The sequence below is a fragment of the Terrapene carolina genome, unplaced genomic scaffold (genome assembly GCF_002925995.2).
Source record: "Terrapene carolina triunguis isolate 2854851 unplaced genomic scaffold, T_m_triunguis-2.0 Scaffold66, whole genome shotgun sequence".
NCBI lineage: Eukaryota > Metazoa > Chordata > Testudines > Emydidae > Terrapene > Terrapene triunguis.
In genome coordinates this window covers 3,086,849-3,103,588 of record NW_020664417.1, presented here as the reverse complement: position 1 = coordinate 3,103,588, position 16,740 = coordinate 3,086,849, and the positions used below count along the sequence as shown (strand labels likewise).

The following is a 16,740-nucleotide window of genomic DNA, read 5'->3' as shown; positions in this document are numbered from 1 at the left end:
TATTTGAAATCTGCTAAAAGATAACTACATCTCTGAAGGATAATATGCTATTCATAGTTGGCTCAGGTTTCATTGTTGTATCATAACCATAACATCCAGTAACCTTACTTTGTTCCTATGATACATATATTTTTCTAGCTGGAGAAAATATGCCAAAAAACTCTTCTGGTGAAGTTCCATTGACCTCAGGGGCATTGCACGGGGGAGAGAGATGCCCCATTGCATCTAGTCTTACTATAATTAATAAATAAATACTGGAATTTGAAATGTTCAACTTGTGTTCATAATTTTGGTATGAAAGAAAAGGGAGCAATAGAAATAGAGGAAGGAAGAACATGTAGAAATGCTACAGGGAATACATTTGTATATTGTTCAAGTTATATTCCAGCTGCTGAAGTGATAACTAGTCTTAAAGCATTTTTTAAAATTAACAAAAGCAAAAAATTGAACATGATGATGACAAACATCTGGAATATATAAGATGACATGAAAGAACTACCATTTTACAGATTTAATTTAATAACTCATATGGTTCAAACAGATTAGCTTATCCTGCTAAAATACCTACTTGCCATTCAAAATACTTCACCCCTGTAGCAAGCTTTTGGCATATATAGCAGGGGTGGACAAACTTACTGACTCTCTGAGCTGCATATGACAATCTTCAGACGTTCAAGAGCCGGGGCATACTTGCCGGGGTTCGGGGCTTCAGCTCCGTGGGCGGCGCCGGCTGGGGCTTGGGGTTCAGCCTGCTCCTGCTGAAGCCCCAAGCCCCAGCAGGTGTGCCTTAGAGGGCTGAAGCCCTGAGACCCCCTCACCCCACTTGGCAGAAACCCCTACCCCACCACCCCACTGTGAGGCAGAGGTCCCGAGCTCCCCCCAGTCTGGTAGGTGGAGAATGTTGGAGGTCTGGGGGGCTCCACGAGCCCTACTTTAACTGTAAAAGAACCGCATTCAGCTTGCAAGCCACAGTTTGGCCACCCCTGATATTTAGTTATATTAATATAAGAGATGGACTTTCCTTTTCATTTGGTGTTTCTATTATTGCTTTTGTTTATTTTGTAGACTCTTCCACTATTGTTGCAGCCATTGAGTTAAAGAAACTTCACTACGGACAGTTTCCAAAATAGTGCTAGATCCTCACAGTTTATTTTAAGAGTAAGCATAGCTTGCCTACATAAGAAACCAGAACATTTTAGTTTCTACCGAGTTAAAAGGAGCAATTTACAAATACTTGTGCTCATGGAGATTAAGGAAGTGGCAGCTATAAAAACAAAAATCCTCAGTGTAATATTTCCCACTAGATCTGAGTTATGGAGGATCCACCCACTCCCAGAGTAAGGTCAAATACAAGCTCAAAGAGATGAGATACAAATAGAACAGGAAATGGAATTCTCTCCGTCTATTCCTTCACTCACATAAACTATGCCTTTTTCAGAAGCTCTTAGTGAAAAGAAAAATAATCCAGAGGAAGTGTCCAACCTTGATAGCACATTAGTCATGGAGGATAGTATCAGAATGAGTGTCTGCTGTGATCTGTGACATAGTGGGTCCCAGCACTAGGTATCTTTTGAAGGGAGTGAATTAAGATTAAGAACAGGAAATCACCCACAGGAGCAAAACCAACAAATACAAAAATACTCACGTGGACCAGTTTTGAATTAGTTCATGAAAATATTGGTCAAATTCTGCCCCAGGATGCATGTGATCCATACCACTTGAAGTCAATGGTTATTGCATGTGCTTTTTTTGGCCCTATTTAAGGTTATCTTTTTAAAGACACAGCTATTTGTCCTACTCAGCTCAAAATTCCATTATGGTAAGTTCTCGTTTAAAGAATTGGTGTCACTGATCATAATAATAAAGAAGTCATTTTGTGACTGAGAGCACTCTGAGCAACAGAACAGGAATGTAATCTAATGTGCTGCTTTTCTTCCCCTAAAAAAAAGATTATCTGACTCACGTTGTCTAAGATAATGGCTATGGCTTTGCTGGCCGCACTTTAACTGATCTAATTCTGGGAGGAAGGGCCATTTTGACATTTTGTGTTATAGCAACTGTGAGTACCCTCTCAAGTTTCTCTAGGAATCACTCATGTTAAGAACTGGATAGCCTTTAAACAAGTCACAAATCATTGCCTTTATACACAAAAATAAATTAAAATTAAAAGTCAGAGCTCAGTTTCCCTTCCTCTGTTATTTTGCCCTGAAACTTATCTTTCTACTAAAAACCTGGATATATTCATTAATAAAGTAGCTGTGTGTAACTAAGGAATTCTTCTCTACTGCTTGTGTCTCCCACTTATATTCAACCCTCTTTGACCTCAGTTCTCTGATCCTTACTAAACAGTCTACTTATAGATGCTCTGCAGAATTAATGTGACTCATAATATTTCAGTTTGAGTATGACTTAAAGCACAAACCCATACAAAAAACATCCCTTCAAGCACACATGGGAAGTCAGGAGCAGCTCTGGGTGGAAAATGTTTTCAGTTTCCCTCCCTTCCCCACTTTAGCAACCTCTCCCCCGCTCCAAAATGGCTGGCCAATCAGGAGAGCAGTATAACAGTCTGGTGCTCCCTGGAAGCTGGCGCCTGGGGGTCTACCCTAGGACCAGCCTTTTGGGAAGTACATCTGTGTCACTGAATCAAAGGGAAATTATGTTGCTTTTCAAATCTATTTTTCTTGTTCCATTCTTCCATTCAGGAACCCAGGAATCAGCATAGGGAATAATCCCTACTTCTGACCCCTCTGAAGGTGTGAAAGATTCTGAACCCAGTGGGACCAGCATGTTTCTGCTAAACAGGCAGTTGGCTGCAGGAAGTAACTACAGGGAGTCTGCACCTCCATTATACTACTGATCTTCCAAGACCTATTGCAAAGGCATTTTAAGGTATGGGGGCATGGACCTATGATAGTGCTGCCACAGGGGTAAAAGAGGACACAGTAGTGAAGTAGCCTGGATGGGAGAGGGGAGAGTCCATCCTCTCTCTCACACACAGCTCATTTACACAGGCTGTGTACTGGCAAGTGGATTTCACCTTGGACGCTCCCTAGAGTGGTCTAACCTTTAGCAAGGCATGCATACAAATGGGTCTCACTTCTGATCAGTGATGCTCCTAAAGGCTTTTACAGCAGGATCTTTACTATGAACTTGTTCTGAGAGCTGGTCTGCACACAGTGTATGTACTGCTTTACCTGTATCAATCTGAAACCACTTTAGTTAAAGCAGAACAGTCTGCTAGTGTGGACACAGTTATACCATGTATAGACTCCCTTCTTCCACAGCCACTAAGGGGTTAACAGGTAGGCTTGCTATTTCCTCAGCTGCAGCTAATTGCTGGTCCAGCAACAGCTGGGGGATAAGAAGGCTGCAGCTCAAAGGAGAGGATGGTTCCTAGAAAGACTACTGAGAGGAGAAGTTGCATCTGGAAAAAGCCTATAAGAGAGGGGAAGTAGGCAGGAGCAAGGGACTGGGAGGAACGGGTCCTAGCTGCTTAATACAGGGTTCCTGGGCTGGCACCCAGAAGCATGAGTGGGTGGGAGGGTCTGAGTTCTCCTACCATTCCCAGCAAAGAGGTCAGGACTCTGCTGGGGGCTGGGATTATTGACCCATTCCTGCGTACATAGGACTTCTGGTGTATTGGACTGTTTGTTTATTGCCCTGGAAGGGGTGAGACTATCAACAAACCAGCTAGAGTCATAAGGAGAAGCACAGAGCTAGATGAGTGGTGGGGTAGGAAAACTGAGGCAAAGTCACCATGCTACGTTGCAAAGCCATGGGGGGAGGGTAGAAGGGGGGCTGGCTGGCTGGAAAACTCACACTGGGCATACTATTGTAAAGATACTTGTGAAAAAACATCTCTACTAGTATAAAGCACCTTTGTACTGGTATGATTGTGTCCACACTAGGCTTTCAGTTTTACCTACCCTTTTTCAGATATCATCAGTTTCCACTCCTCCTGGTTAAAGACCATACTTAGTTCTTGGATACACATTGTACAACTCTGGTAGGAGTCAATGGAAATTCCTTGGACATATCCAAGGACAGAATTTGGCCTTTAGTGACTGATGCTTTTTAGTGGATCTACATGTATTTACCTGGTGACACTCTTCATGTACCTTGGCCTCTTTTCTCCTCCCCCTCCCCCCCGCATCTTTTCTCACCATCTGCCCTTTCGACTGGGTGCAGAGCAACCTGAAGTGAGGCAATAAAGCTACTTCATATCAAATAGCAGAGGGAGCTAATTGTGTAGCAAACTGTTCCCCTCTCTTACCCAGACAGCAACATTGCACAAAAGCATTTCAGAAGCTAGTAGGACCAGAAATCTCAAAGAAGTCTGTTCATGTGGCTCAACTCCATTTTCATTGCATGGCCCAGAAGCTGATGAGCCATGCTTGCTCTTAATTGTTCTTCAAAACTGATTAAGGAGGAATCCAAGTTTAAGTCTGATTTGAACAATTCGCTGTGGCTCTAATTTTAATTTCAATCAATAACACCAAGGGTGAGTCTGTTAATTCTGATCTATGCAACTTTTTCCAGGACAGCTATGCTAATCGCTAGTTGAAGAAAACAACAACTGAGTGACACACAAGAGTTGTACACAGTATGCCACCATTATTTCAGTGAATGTATTTGAATGCTTCATTTAGTCATGTAATGACATAAAAAAAAAAAAAAAAGACAGGCCACAAAGATGATCTTCCCAGATCTAATTATTAACTCCTATGCCTTGTTCTCTCCAGTGTAGTATAAAAGGCACCCAGTGTCCCCTCATATTAGTTTAATTTAGATTCACTAGGTTGCTTTTCACAATTGCTGTACAGTTTACTAGAGGAAACCCCTAACTGTGAGGGTCTGAAACTCCCCCCTCTCCCCCCCCCCCACTAGATAATACAAATTTGTAAATCACATCATTGTTTGAGTCACAAATGAGCCCATGAACTCAGAAAGCTTCTGGTAAAGTTAGTCTGATGACCCTGAAAAATAGAAGACTCTGATAACATTGTCACAATCTAGGGCCTGATCCTATCTTCACTGAAGTCAATGGAAACATTCAAGATGTTCCAAGCAGAAACAGGTCCAAACTGTAAAATTCAGATAATTTAAAAAAAAAAAAAAATTTTGGGGCATTCATTCCAGGATTTTTGTTTCTATTCTGATCTGGGTCTAGTTTAGAAACTGTAGTGATAGGCACTATCTAAAACCTAAATAGATTGGGTTACTTGCCCATCTTTCAGAGGTATTTCTAGGCAGATTTTTGGGTTGGGGCCATCTCTAGTTCAGACTGTGGATATGGTTCAGATAAGCACCAAACGTCTTTCTTTCAAACCTGGCTGGAGATTTCACAGTGGCAGCCTTTCCCCACCCCTGCAGTTTGTTACAGCTTTCCCCCACTGTGACGCACTCTTGGAACCCTTAATGTACAAAAAGAACAGGAATACTTGTGGCACCTTAGAGACTAACAAATTTATTTGAGCATAAGCTTTCGTGCGCTGCGGCCCACTTCATCAGATGCATAGAATGGACCATATAGTAAGAAATATATATACGTACAGAGAACATGAAAAGGTGGAATTAGCCATACCAACTGTAATTAATTAATTAGCTTCTTACAGTTGGTATGGCTACTTCCACCTTTTCATGTTCTCTGTATGTATATATATTTCTTACTATATGTTCCATTCTAGTCATCTGATGAAGTGGGCTGTAGCCCATGAAAGCTTATGCTCAAATAAATGTGTTAGTCTCTAAGGTGCCACAAGTACTCCTGTTCTTTTTGCGGATACAGATTAACACGGCTGCTACTCTGAAACCTGTCTTAATGTACAAAGTTTCCCACTGGTGACAGAATTCCTAGGAAGGTTAATTTAGGCAAGAAAAGGTAGTTTAAGTGTATCCCACTTCATAATTAATTATTTTAGAGCATCCGCAATCTGCTTGGTACTTTACAGATATATAGACACACATGGTGACTGCCCTGAAGAGATTACAGTCTAAATTCAGACATGATATAAGGAGTGGAAGTAACAGATAGCAAGGTGTGGAATTGGGGAGGGGGGGAGGGGTAGACAGTTGTAATGTTTTTGATTCTATGTACTTCTTGTTCTCATTTACATGTATAGATATCCTGTAGGAAGTAAGTAGTTCTGTAAGAAATGATTTCATCAGAAAGACAAAAGCAGTAACAAACTTTGCTGCATGATATGCCACAGCTTCCACTAAGAAAAAGCACCACAACTACCACTGGTATTTCTCAACGATGTAACTGCCTCCACATTCAGTTAAGCAGAACTTGTAAGGCTGTATGAAATAGCAACATCTGGCAATTCTCAATAATGTGACTGCATTATGATCAGATGTTTACTCAGCTCAGGCATATCTACATGTTGATGATGGGATTTTTGGATTATTATAATTGTGATCACTTAAATTACCAGAAGCAGCCCATATAATCTCTGACAGGTAGTACACATCTGGGAGCTAAAGTCAGCCCAGATCCCGTCATCTAATTAAATTGTCCACTGAAATAATACATAAAGTAAACATTGCTTAAGGTACCATATGTTCAATAATCAATTACATAAAAAAATGTTGTGCACTTTCTGTAACTCAACCCTATACTTCAAGTTGAAGATTAGTTCCTTTGTACTGGTCAATAACATATATAGACTTGAATCACTGAGAACTTGAATGAAACCATGCTGATTATCAGGTCACCCTGCAAGCCTAGCATTTTGCAAATTTTGTTTTTCATTTTAGTATTGCAATGAATAATGTCAAACAAGTACCTCCCTGCACAAAATGTACCTTCCAGCACATTAGGTAATTTTGTGTTCCAGCTTCCTTAAAATAGACAACCTTATATAGTAATAGTTCCTTCTAATTGGAAGAATCATGTGTATAAGTCTTCCACAACTATTCTGGAATATTATTTTCATGACTGTTCAGGGAAATGGCTATGCAATGTTTACTTATTTAGCAAAAACTTTTTGCTACACCCTCACAATGTAGGAAATTATTCCTCCCTCTTAGATAATTTCTATATCCTTTTTTGTAACTAACTCAATTAAATTTGTCAGCAGGTGTTTAATATGAAATCCAAAATATAACTTGCAGAACAACCTACTGAATGGTACACAGGAGCTATATTAGCTGCGCCCTGCTAGCTTCTACACTTCTATGTCAAGCGATAGTTTGTTCTAGGCAGAAAGTTTTCAGAACCTTTTAGAGATTCCAAAAGAATTCTGTTTCTTATAGGTGGCATTCAGTCAAAGAGCAAATAGCAATAATAGTTCATAGAGTAAGGGAAGGAAAGTGTGGGCAAAAAATACAGCTTATCAGGCAGCTTTCAGCGGAAGTGGGGTGGGGAGGGGGGAATGGTGTGCTTAGAATCCAGTTAAATAAAAGGGTTCTATTCACTACCCCAGGGTGAAAAAAGCAAAACACCAAATTAGCAGAAAAGCTCGCAAACAAAAATACTCAAATAAGATAAATAGTTACGGTCACTTCTGGCAAGATGCATCAAAACCCCAGCAGATTTCTGCTGATCCCAGACAAGGCAGAAATATCTACCTGTCTTTTCCTCCCTTGCCAAATGGAAAAAGCAGGTCACTTCTGTGTAAAGGGCCCCACTCTGCAGAACTCAGTAAAAGGTGACCAGGCTAGCTCCCTACTGGGGTCTGGATTCAGCAGTCCATCCATATTCAGCAAAGCATTTAAGCATGTGCCTAAGTCCACCCACATTCAGTAAATGCGACTTAATCACATGCTTATATTCTCTGCTGAATTGGGGACACATTTTCAAAGTTATTTGGGCACCTAAGATGCAGATAGGAGCCTACTGGGATTTTCAAACCTAACTTGTCACCCTTGGTGGCAGAGAGAAGCCAAGGATTTGAATGGGCATGGAAGACTAACTAGATGTGGTTCCTTGACGTGATAGTTGAAGAACATTGGTGGGGAAACGTGAGGGAGTTTGTACAGCTCCAGCATGTGCCCCCTTTATTGTATGAGGGTTTGTCTATAAGGGAAAGCTTCACCAAGTATATTTGTCTGTGTACTTAAACCACTGTGATTATGCAGGTATAACTCCCCGTGTAGATACTCTTATTCCAGAATGAGTGGCCTTTGGGGTGCTTTCTTTTATACAGCTTCCAAAGTAACATATGCTAAACCAGAAAAGGGCACCTTGTATGAGTATAACAATAACCATACAGGTAGTCATACAAGCGTTATTATAGTGGTTTAAATTCTCACCTTCCCCAATGCACGTCTAACTTTGCTGTGTAGACAACACATCAATAAGCAAAGTCCTCTAGTTTCTAGTGCTGTCGTGCTTATGACCCTTAACACATACAGAGCTTTGAGTGTGGCCATTATACTCAGATACACTCTCAAAGAGCTGATGGGATCACTCAAGCAAGCCTTGCCCCCACAACTGCAAGGTTCAAGAAGATCAAGCCAATATCCTTATCTGGTTCAAACTGGCATAATTCCATGGAAGCTGAAGAACTGGCTTCCTGTGTATGATACCCCTGTCCTGATCAGGAAGAATGGGAGAAGGACCCAACAAAGGCAATAGGTAGTGGATCTAGAACTGAAATGTATATCTATGGAGGCAATCAGAGAAACGGGATGGAGGTTGTCTATAAATCAGGAGGAAAGGATCCACTCATGTGCCCCAGTCAGCACTGCAATAGATGGCATATTACCCAGGGGGCTTACGTTTGAAGCTCAGAGTTCCAGTCAACATGAGAGAGCTCAGGGCTAGATTTTTTTTTTATTATTATTATTTTTATTTTTTTCAGAAAAGCTCAACTCCATTTTAGGTGTTTAGGCACCCACCAAGTGCCAAATTTCAAATGTGCTCAGCATACCTCCATCTCCCATTGTTCTCAATGGGAGTTGGGTGCTCAGCTCTTTTAAAAATTTTGGCCCTCATACTCAACATTATACTACACTGCAGTGTGAGCAGCAAATAAAATGCTATGGTGTAGCCGCTGTAGGCACCACCTATGCCGATGGGAGGGGTTCTCCCATGAGTGTAGGTCATCCACCTCCCAAGAGGCTATCTATACCAGGGGTTAGGTTAGCATAGTCACATCTCTTAGGGATGTGGATTTTTAACACCCCAAGGGATGTAGCTATGCTGATATAATTTCCCAGTGTAGACTAGCATTGGTGCGTTCTCAAGCCTTGCTGCTTTGTCCATCCTCAACTTGGAGCCTGATCCTGCAGTCCTTCCATTATCGTCCAATGTGACTGGTGCACTTACAAGGGCTGCAGGGTCTGATGAGAAAAGCTAACCACCTGAAGAAAGTGGGGAAAACATCATTCCTTATATAACATGTTTTTATTGGTCCCAATTTTTAAGCCCCTCAACCTGCCCTCCAATTTTGTGGTGTCATTTTTGTTCCTGCCAGCAATAGTGGTAGAAATGAATTCTGGGTTCAATCAGGTAGCTCACTGTCTAAATTCTCTCATTGTTGTCCACAATTAATTGCAGGGACAAAATTGTTCCTCCAAAACTAGAAGCAATCTCTTAAAATAAAAGCCATTTTATAGCGTGATAAACTCTGAGCATTAATCCCCTTAATAATGGGCCCCTTCAATAATTTCTGCTTGAGAAGATAAGTGTAAAGCAACCCAGGTTCCACACTGCATGCAAGAGCCCCCTTCTGTGATACACACAAGTACTGGAGTTATCCTTTCTAATGACCTGACACAATCCTAAAGGATATTATAAACATCATTTTCTGTCAGGCTGTTTTGCTGCAAATTTAGCCAAGAAAACTTACTATTAAGTTAATAAGAATAGAATGGCAGGAAATACAAAACAATAAAATATAATGTCCTACAATACACTTTAAATGTTTCCAGCAAAGAATTCAAACAATGAAGGAGCTAATGTAAGTTAAGTATTTAGATACAGACTTTACTTTCTTAAGTTATTTATATTGAGCCAATATGTACTCTCTCCCACTGAAAACTCTCTTGGCATAAAGTTTTGAAGTTTATCTATTAGAAACAAACACAAATGAATATTTGCCATATATCCAGACCATATTGTATTTGCATAAATGCTTTTGGAAAGTATGCCAAAAACAGTTTGGTATGGAGGCTGCATATCCAAACAGGGTATACAGTTGTGTCAGTTCTGCTGTGCAGTACTACACTAGTGCCTTAGTACTAAACACTTCCATTGGCATTGCTGCTGGAGTACAAAGCTTTCCTTCCTTCCCTCTGCAATGAAATGACTTAAAAACTCACAACCCTACACTTTGGAAGCTCAGATAACCCCACCTGTGGTAAAGGTATATTAGAAAGAATTTCTTTTTCATTATCTACTCAGTGCCGGAAAGACAAACATAGTATTTCAGCATCAGAGTTCAAAACTAGGCAGTTTCCACTTGATTTTGGCAAACTAAATTTATTGTTTTTCAATTTTCAAAATGATTTGATTAAAAATCTCTATAACGGCCTCCTGCTGCCCCACTGAAGTGAATGGAAGTTTGCCATTGACTGAAATAGGCGTTGGATCAAGTCCTATGTGCACAGGCAAAATTTTATTGGTTATTAAATTGGGTCAGTATCAGTTAAAGGACTTAATAAAACCTTCTTCAGAAAAGAAACACAGCCCCTCCAAACAACTCCTCAGGCAAAAGACTGTGTGTAAATATGCCTTACTTGCCAGTCTACCCTAATGAGACTTTCCACTGCTAGGGGGTTCATTCTATGGACAGGCATCTTTAGCCTTTAACACTGTCAGCCTCATACCCTTCACTAAAATCAATAATGCTTTAAAAAATAAAATCAGGAGGATTCCCCCCTAAACTTTCAAGGTATATATTTTTGATTACTCAGCTAATGCATGTGCATATATTTTCCTATAAGGCTCAAGGAGCCAACGATGTTAAAAAAAAAAGTAAGGGCCAGATCCTCAACTGGTGACAGTCAGAATAGTTTGATTGAAGTCAGTGGGCCTAATTGTTTATTTCTGGCTTCCTGAGCCAGCAGGAGCTGGAAAAGCTGCACAGATTTTGCTCTCATTGGTGCCTGGTGCAGTACGTGTACTGTGCAGAACTGATGTGCTCTGGAGGGAAACTCAGCCAGGCCTCTACAGCCAGCGAATAGTAGCTCTGATGTGATGCAGAACACAGGATGAGGGGGTGTGGAACAGCGAGGGAAATAAGATAATCCATGGCGGCGGGCGCACTCTCAAAGACATCAACAACACAAAAAGCCCCACACAACCCCCCTGAAATCAAGTATTTTTTCTGTGTTCAGCAAAATGGCTTTATCTAAGAGCTGATGGAGAGGTAGAGCTTTTCCCCCCCGGAAGTTTAAGTATTTTCTCTGGATTATTTTTGCTAGGAATAATCAAACAGAAAACCTCATCCTCTAGGTATGATTCCAAACATAGCATTAATACTTATGGCTAATAATTCTGTAAATATTTAACAGAGTTTTACTTAATTAAAAAAAAGAGTTTGAGCATTCTATGGATGCAGTAAACTAGAGCTATTCTTTTCAGTGACAAAATGTTTATATTCATAGTATTGCTCAAAGAGAATGAAATGGCTTTACTGATTTTCACCTATTAGAATGAATGTTTTGTTTTAAAAAATAAATACTTAGCTATTCAGAGTAATAAAGAGTACAGAATGGTTGAGACCAGTGTATAATACATGTACTAAGGCCCCGATTCACATATGCATCCCTATTCAGGGCAAAATATGCTTACATGCTTTCCTGAATCAGGGGAATGGTTCTGAAATAACAATGAAACTGTCTAAAAAGCCAGGCTGCATGAAATTAAGATGGCATTTTTTATCTTTATGTTCATGTGCCTTCTCTGTCCACCATAACATAAGTGAAGGACCTGGATTTTTTTAAAGTTTTTAATTTTATAAAATATAAAAACTAAATTAAAGAAAAAATAATATCCAGAAAACCACTTCAAAGAAAAACATGACTTTTCCACCTTGTTATGTGAGTTTTCGTAGTAAACACTTAACATCCATTATATATATAATGGGCTAGATTAATTCCTCGTGTAGCCCTATTGACATCAGGTGAGTTAATGGAGTTATACCATGGATTAATTTGATCCATTATGTGTAACAAATATGTAAGCAAATGAGTTCACGTGTAGCTATGTCAAAGTCTTGTTAACTAAAGATAGAAGACTTTGCAGAGTAGAACTATTCAAGCAACATAACTTCCAATACTCAAACCCCATGACGCTTCAAAGGACATTTAATCCTTTCTCCCCCTAAAAGAAAAAAGATTTACCACTAAAGGTAAAGAAGAACAGTCTCTAATTCCCTGTGAGGTTGTGGGGAAATTAACACTATTGAGAAGTGTGCCCCACAGCTTATTGCTTTCTGATCAGCTCTGAGAATACACTGGTAAAAAAAGATTATGCCAATAAAAAGATTCCTCTCCGAAGGTGTCACACTACCATATTTTATCTCTGTCGGCACAAACTTTGGGTCTGAGCCTTCTTTCATTGATATCATGGCAGAACAACCTATATCTCAATTGGTAGAAGGACTGGGCCTTTTTTGAAAAAAACAATATTAGAGACTTTACATGCTTTTTTTAGCACAACTGAATTCATTATAGGCTTCAGAATAGTCTTTATAAAATGGAATAAAATCCACTGCAAATTTCCCTTCCTTTGTTTTAAACCATACCAAGCTACAAGTGTATAACTACAATCCTATTGCACTGAAATGTCAAAAGCTCTGTATTTGGGGTTGGGATTGGGGTTGGCGTTGGGGGGAAAGAGGATCCATTTTGCAATTCTTTATCCAGTGACTTTGCACCCAAGAAGTTTTGCTTTCACACAAAAGGCATTTTTTTTCTTTACTCAAAACATGAAACTGAAAGTGAAAACCTTTACTTTTTAGGTTTTCATGTTCTGTTGTAACTATTATTCACAGCCCTACCTGAAGCCATGAGATATTTGGCTAGTTTAGAGTTCAAATCAAACAAAACCAACTAGGTTCCATACAAACATTTTTAGTGCTCATAAACGTTTTGCCATAACACTCAACAAAACGTTTTGCTGTCTCTGGATATTTTTTTTTTAGACTGTTTTACCTCAGGTTCAGTAATGAACCATATGGCAGTTGGTTACATAATTATGTTAGACTCAGGAATTTCTGCAACAAATAGATGCGGAGGGGTTTCAATATGGATTTAATTTCACCATATTTTGTTCAAAAGGAACCTGAAACCGAAAGTGAAACGCAAACGGTTTGAAACAACCTGAAACAATACTGAGAAAAGTTCATGCTCGGGTACAATTCATTAGTGTTTTATAAGCCATATAGGGGTTGGGTCCTAGCCATGTTAGAGATTGACTCTCTCCCTGTATTGTGACCCCAAAATTAAAAGCAGCTGAAGGGCCTGGTATCTGAAGACTGACAGCAGGATATGTTCAGCAAGGGGCCTTTTAGGGCTTGTCTAGACAGCAAAAATAAGTCATGTTAGAAAATGAGTTATATATATATATTAAAAAAGGGACATAAAGAAAAGCTCTGTGCAAACTCAAATCTTGTCTCTCTCTCACCAAAATAAGTTGGTCCAATAAAAAATCTTACCTTATCCACCTTGTCGCTCTCCATTTTAACTAACAGCTTTAAACACTATTTTGGGCAATTCATGTTGAGTTAGTTGGTCATGGTCAACCATAGGGGGCAGACTAGGGTTATCCTCAAACAGCTGATGTTTTTTAAACACAACATGCCGCGCCTAGAACAGGTGCACATTAATTAAAGTGTGTTAGCTAATACATTCCCAAACATAACTTGTTTTCCCAGTCTAGACAAACCCTTACTCTGAAATTCACTTCTCTTGCTGGTCTGACAGAGCCTGTGTTTGTTGATATGCAGGGCACCCAGAACCTGTCAGTGCAACCCATCCAGTAGACACGGCTGGCTGACCTGGAGATCTGCCAATTCAGAACATCTTGTGGGGAGTCAGATAGCAGGCCCCTATTGAGCCCTGGCTGGATTTTAAGAGTACTCTCCATGGTTGGTCATGATAGGAAAAGGCATGTTGTGGGAAAGGTATTGACAACTTGGGTTTCCAAAAAAGTTCTTGGCCTTGTGAAGGAGCAGTCTTGGGCCAGTCAAAAATGACAGCTTTCAGTCCCTAGTGATCTGGGCCATATCATAACCAGCAGCTGAGGAATTAAAACTCTGGTACCCATAATCAACTTCATGAGACATTAGTTTACCAACAGTACCTTACAAATATATATCATTTTGTTTTTATAAAGCTTGTTCTAAAGTTTTTGCATTACTTGGCCATTTGATTGGTTTTAATTACAAGTAAAACACACATACTTTCCTTAATGATCCTTTCTAAAAACTATTGGTTCCTGCTTTTAGAGATGAGTCACAACTGTAATCACTTGGCTAGTTCTCCCAACCTCAGGGTTCAAGTGGTTTAGTGGTTTTGGTGCATTAGTCTTAGGACACATCCAAACTATCTTTGGGTTTTTGGTTTTTTGTAAAACCCCTGACTTTACCCATCTTTGTCTGTAACAGAGATGGGCCATACCTGAACCTTGTGTCAAAACTACCATGGTTTTGCTTTGCTTTGACAAACAAAAGCTACCTCAGTTCTACCCATCTGCTATGACTTTTGCATTCCTTGATGTTTTCACTAGGTGGCAGGATTCCACCATCACCTACTATTGATGAAGTTACTTGCCAAGAAAGAGTTGCGTGCAAACAGGTTTTGATTTTTTAAACAAAAAACACTGTTAGAGTACTGTGAAATATTTAAAAATAAACGTTAAGAGACAATGATACTTACAAGTGATAAGAGAAAAATACGTTCAATAAACTGCAGTTTGACTATTGAATAAGATTAATTTTATGGCTGGAAGTAATTCAGAGAAAACAGAATGAAAGATGTTATTTTCCTAGCAAAAGAACGGACACAAGCCCTTGGTTTTAAACAAGTAAAATCCTTTTCTCCCATATCTAATATTTCTGCTAATTGGAAAAACTAACTAACCCAATTAGTTTAATGCAACTGTAATTAGTATGTATATTACCAGCTAAAAGAAGTACAAGATTAAAGAACTAGCTTAATAATGCCCCAAAATCAAATTCCTAAAAATTTAGCAACCTACCTAGTACTGAGTACTATGAGATAATGTATATACCCCTTTTTTTCTTGTTTCCTTTTATATTTTATTGGTATAAAATACAAATTAATCTCTGGACTTCAAATTAATCTGACAGGATTTATTATATTCACTAGTCCAAAATCTGCTCTCGCAGTATTGAATTTGTGCTTATACCATAGCTGGGGACAGAATGGCCCCTTGTCTAAGATGACATAATGTGGCAACACGGCTATCATTCTACAATTCCTAATAACCATGAAAAACCATAGTCTGTAATAAAATGAATATTTATTTTATATCAAACTACTTAAAAAAAATTGTTCCAAAATGTCATGGTTTGAGACCATTTCAAGTTGTTTTAGACTTTTTGTTGTGTACTTTCACTTCATATATAAATATAAACTGTGATATGCTCAACAATTTTCAGGTTATAATCCATGAAATACATATCAGGGCATGTTTGGCAACTATTAAAGCTATTTCCAGAGAATGTACTTTTCATTAATATGAAGTGATGACTCTCTGGGTAATGCTTTCCAGGAGTCCCAAAATAGTAGGAACACTTTCTTGTGCCAAATCATTTATTTATTCCATGCCAAGACTAGAGAAAGTGTCACAAATCAATAGTCAAAACTGGGTTTGCTAACCGGGGACCCAATCCTGTGTGGTGCTGAGTGACTTCCACCACACCCAATGAATTCAGTAGGCACAGAAGGCACTCATCATCTCATAAGATTCTGCCCTTCCCATGCAAGAAAACAGCTGTGGTACTTGTAGGTAATCAAAAGGTAAGAATTACCTATCATTTAAAAAAAAAATCACTATCTGCACCTGTGGAAGCAGCTCCCCAAATACATTTCTAACAAACATAGCCAGCCCCACAATAAAACTTGCCTCGAGGCTTCTGACTGGAAGCTATATAGATCACAACAAGCTTCTTTCTTTCTTTCCCTCCTTGTCGTAACACACTTATAACATCTCTCTCATTGTCCTACCTTAGCGATTTGCAAAGGCTGCTTTTGCTCCTTGCCACCTTGCAGTCTAAAGCCCCAAGGTGCCCCTCCACTCATGGAAATGCAGATATAATCCCCTGTGCCCATTTTCCTGGTGCAGTTAGGCAGAATTCATCTGCAGAGGAAGATGAAAAGTTCTCTAGCTTTTGTAGATGTTCACTGAACTTGAGGCTTGCCTGCCAGGCAGAGCTGGAGGAGCAGAGCACCACTCTGTTGCTGCTGCTGCGTACTGCTCTGTATAATGTAGTCATTCACAAGAATGCAGGAGCTCTCACAGATCAAGGGTCCAGCCCACTGTTTCGTCAGACTCTCCTATGCTCAGCCCACCTTCAGAGTAAAGTAAAATAATGCTGAGAAACCACACACAAAAGAGACTGAGCCATGAGGCTAAAAAGGCTATATTTAACCACAAGAGCCTCTGCCTTTGACAGCTACATCAAAACACCAGAGCAAGTAGTGTAAATCTCCCAGTGATGATTTAAGACCACGTTTATATTTTGTACATGGTACCAGGCTTGTTAAACTTTAATCTCTGTATTTCTTGATCTCACACTCCAAACAAAGGAGGGAATA

General features: G+C 39.6%; 1 protein-coding gene across 1 annotated transcript in view; it reads right to left on the bottom strand.

The window, feature by feature from the left end:
• The window catches only part of SYNPO2 (synaptopodin 2), a 108,747-nt gene extending 92,397 nt beyond the window's left edge, over window positions 1-16,350 (bottom strand). The window contains exon 1 of the mRNA XM_024213110.2: window positions 16,150-16,350. Within this exon, the coding sequence (XP_024068878.2) occupies window positions 16,150-16,254 (105 nt within the window). The 5' untranslated portion in view covers window positions 16,255-16,350. The remainder of the gene's footprint in view (window positions 1-16,149) is intronic.
• Between the last annotated feature and the right edge of the window lie 390 nt (window positions 16,351-16,740).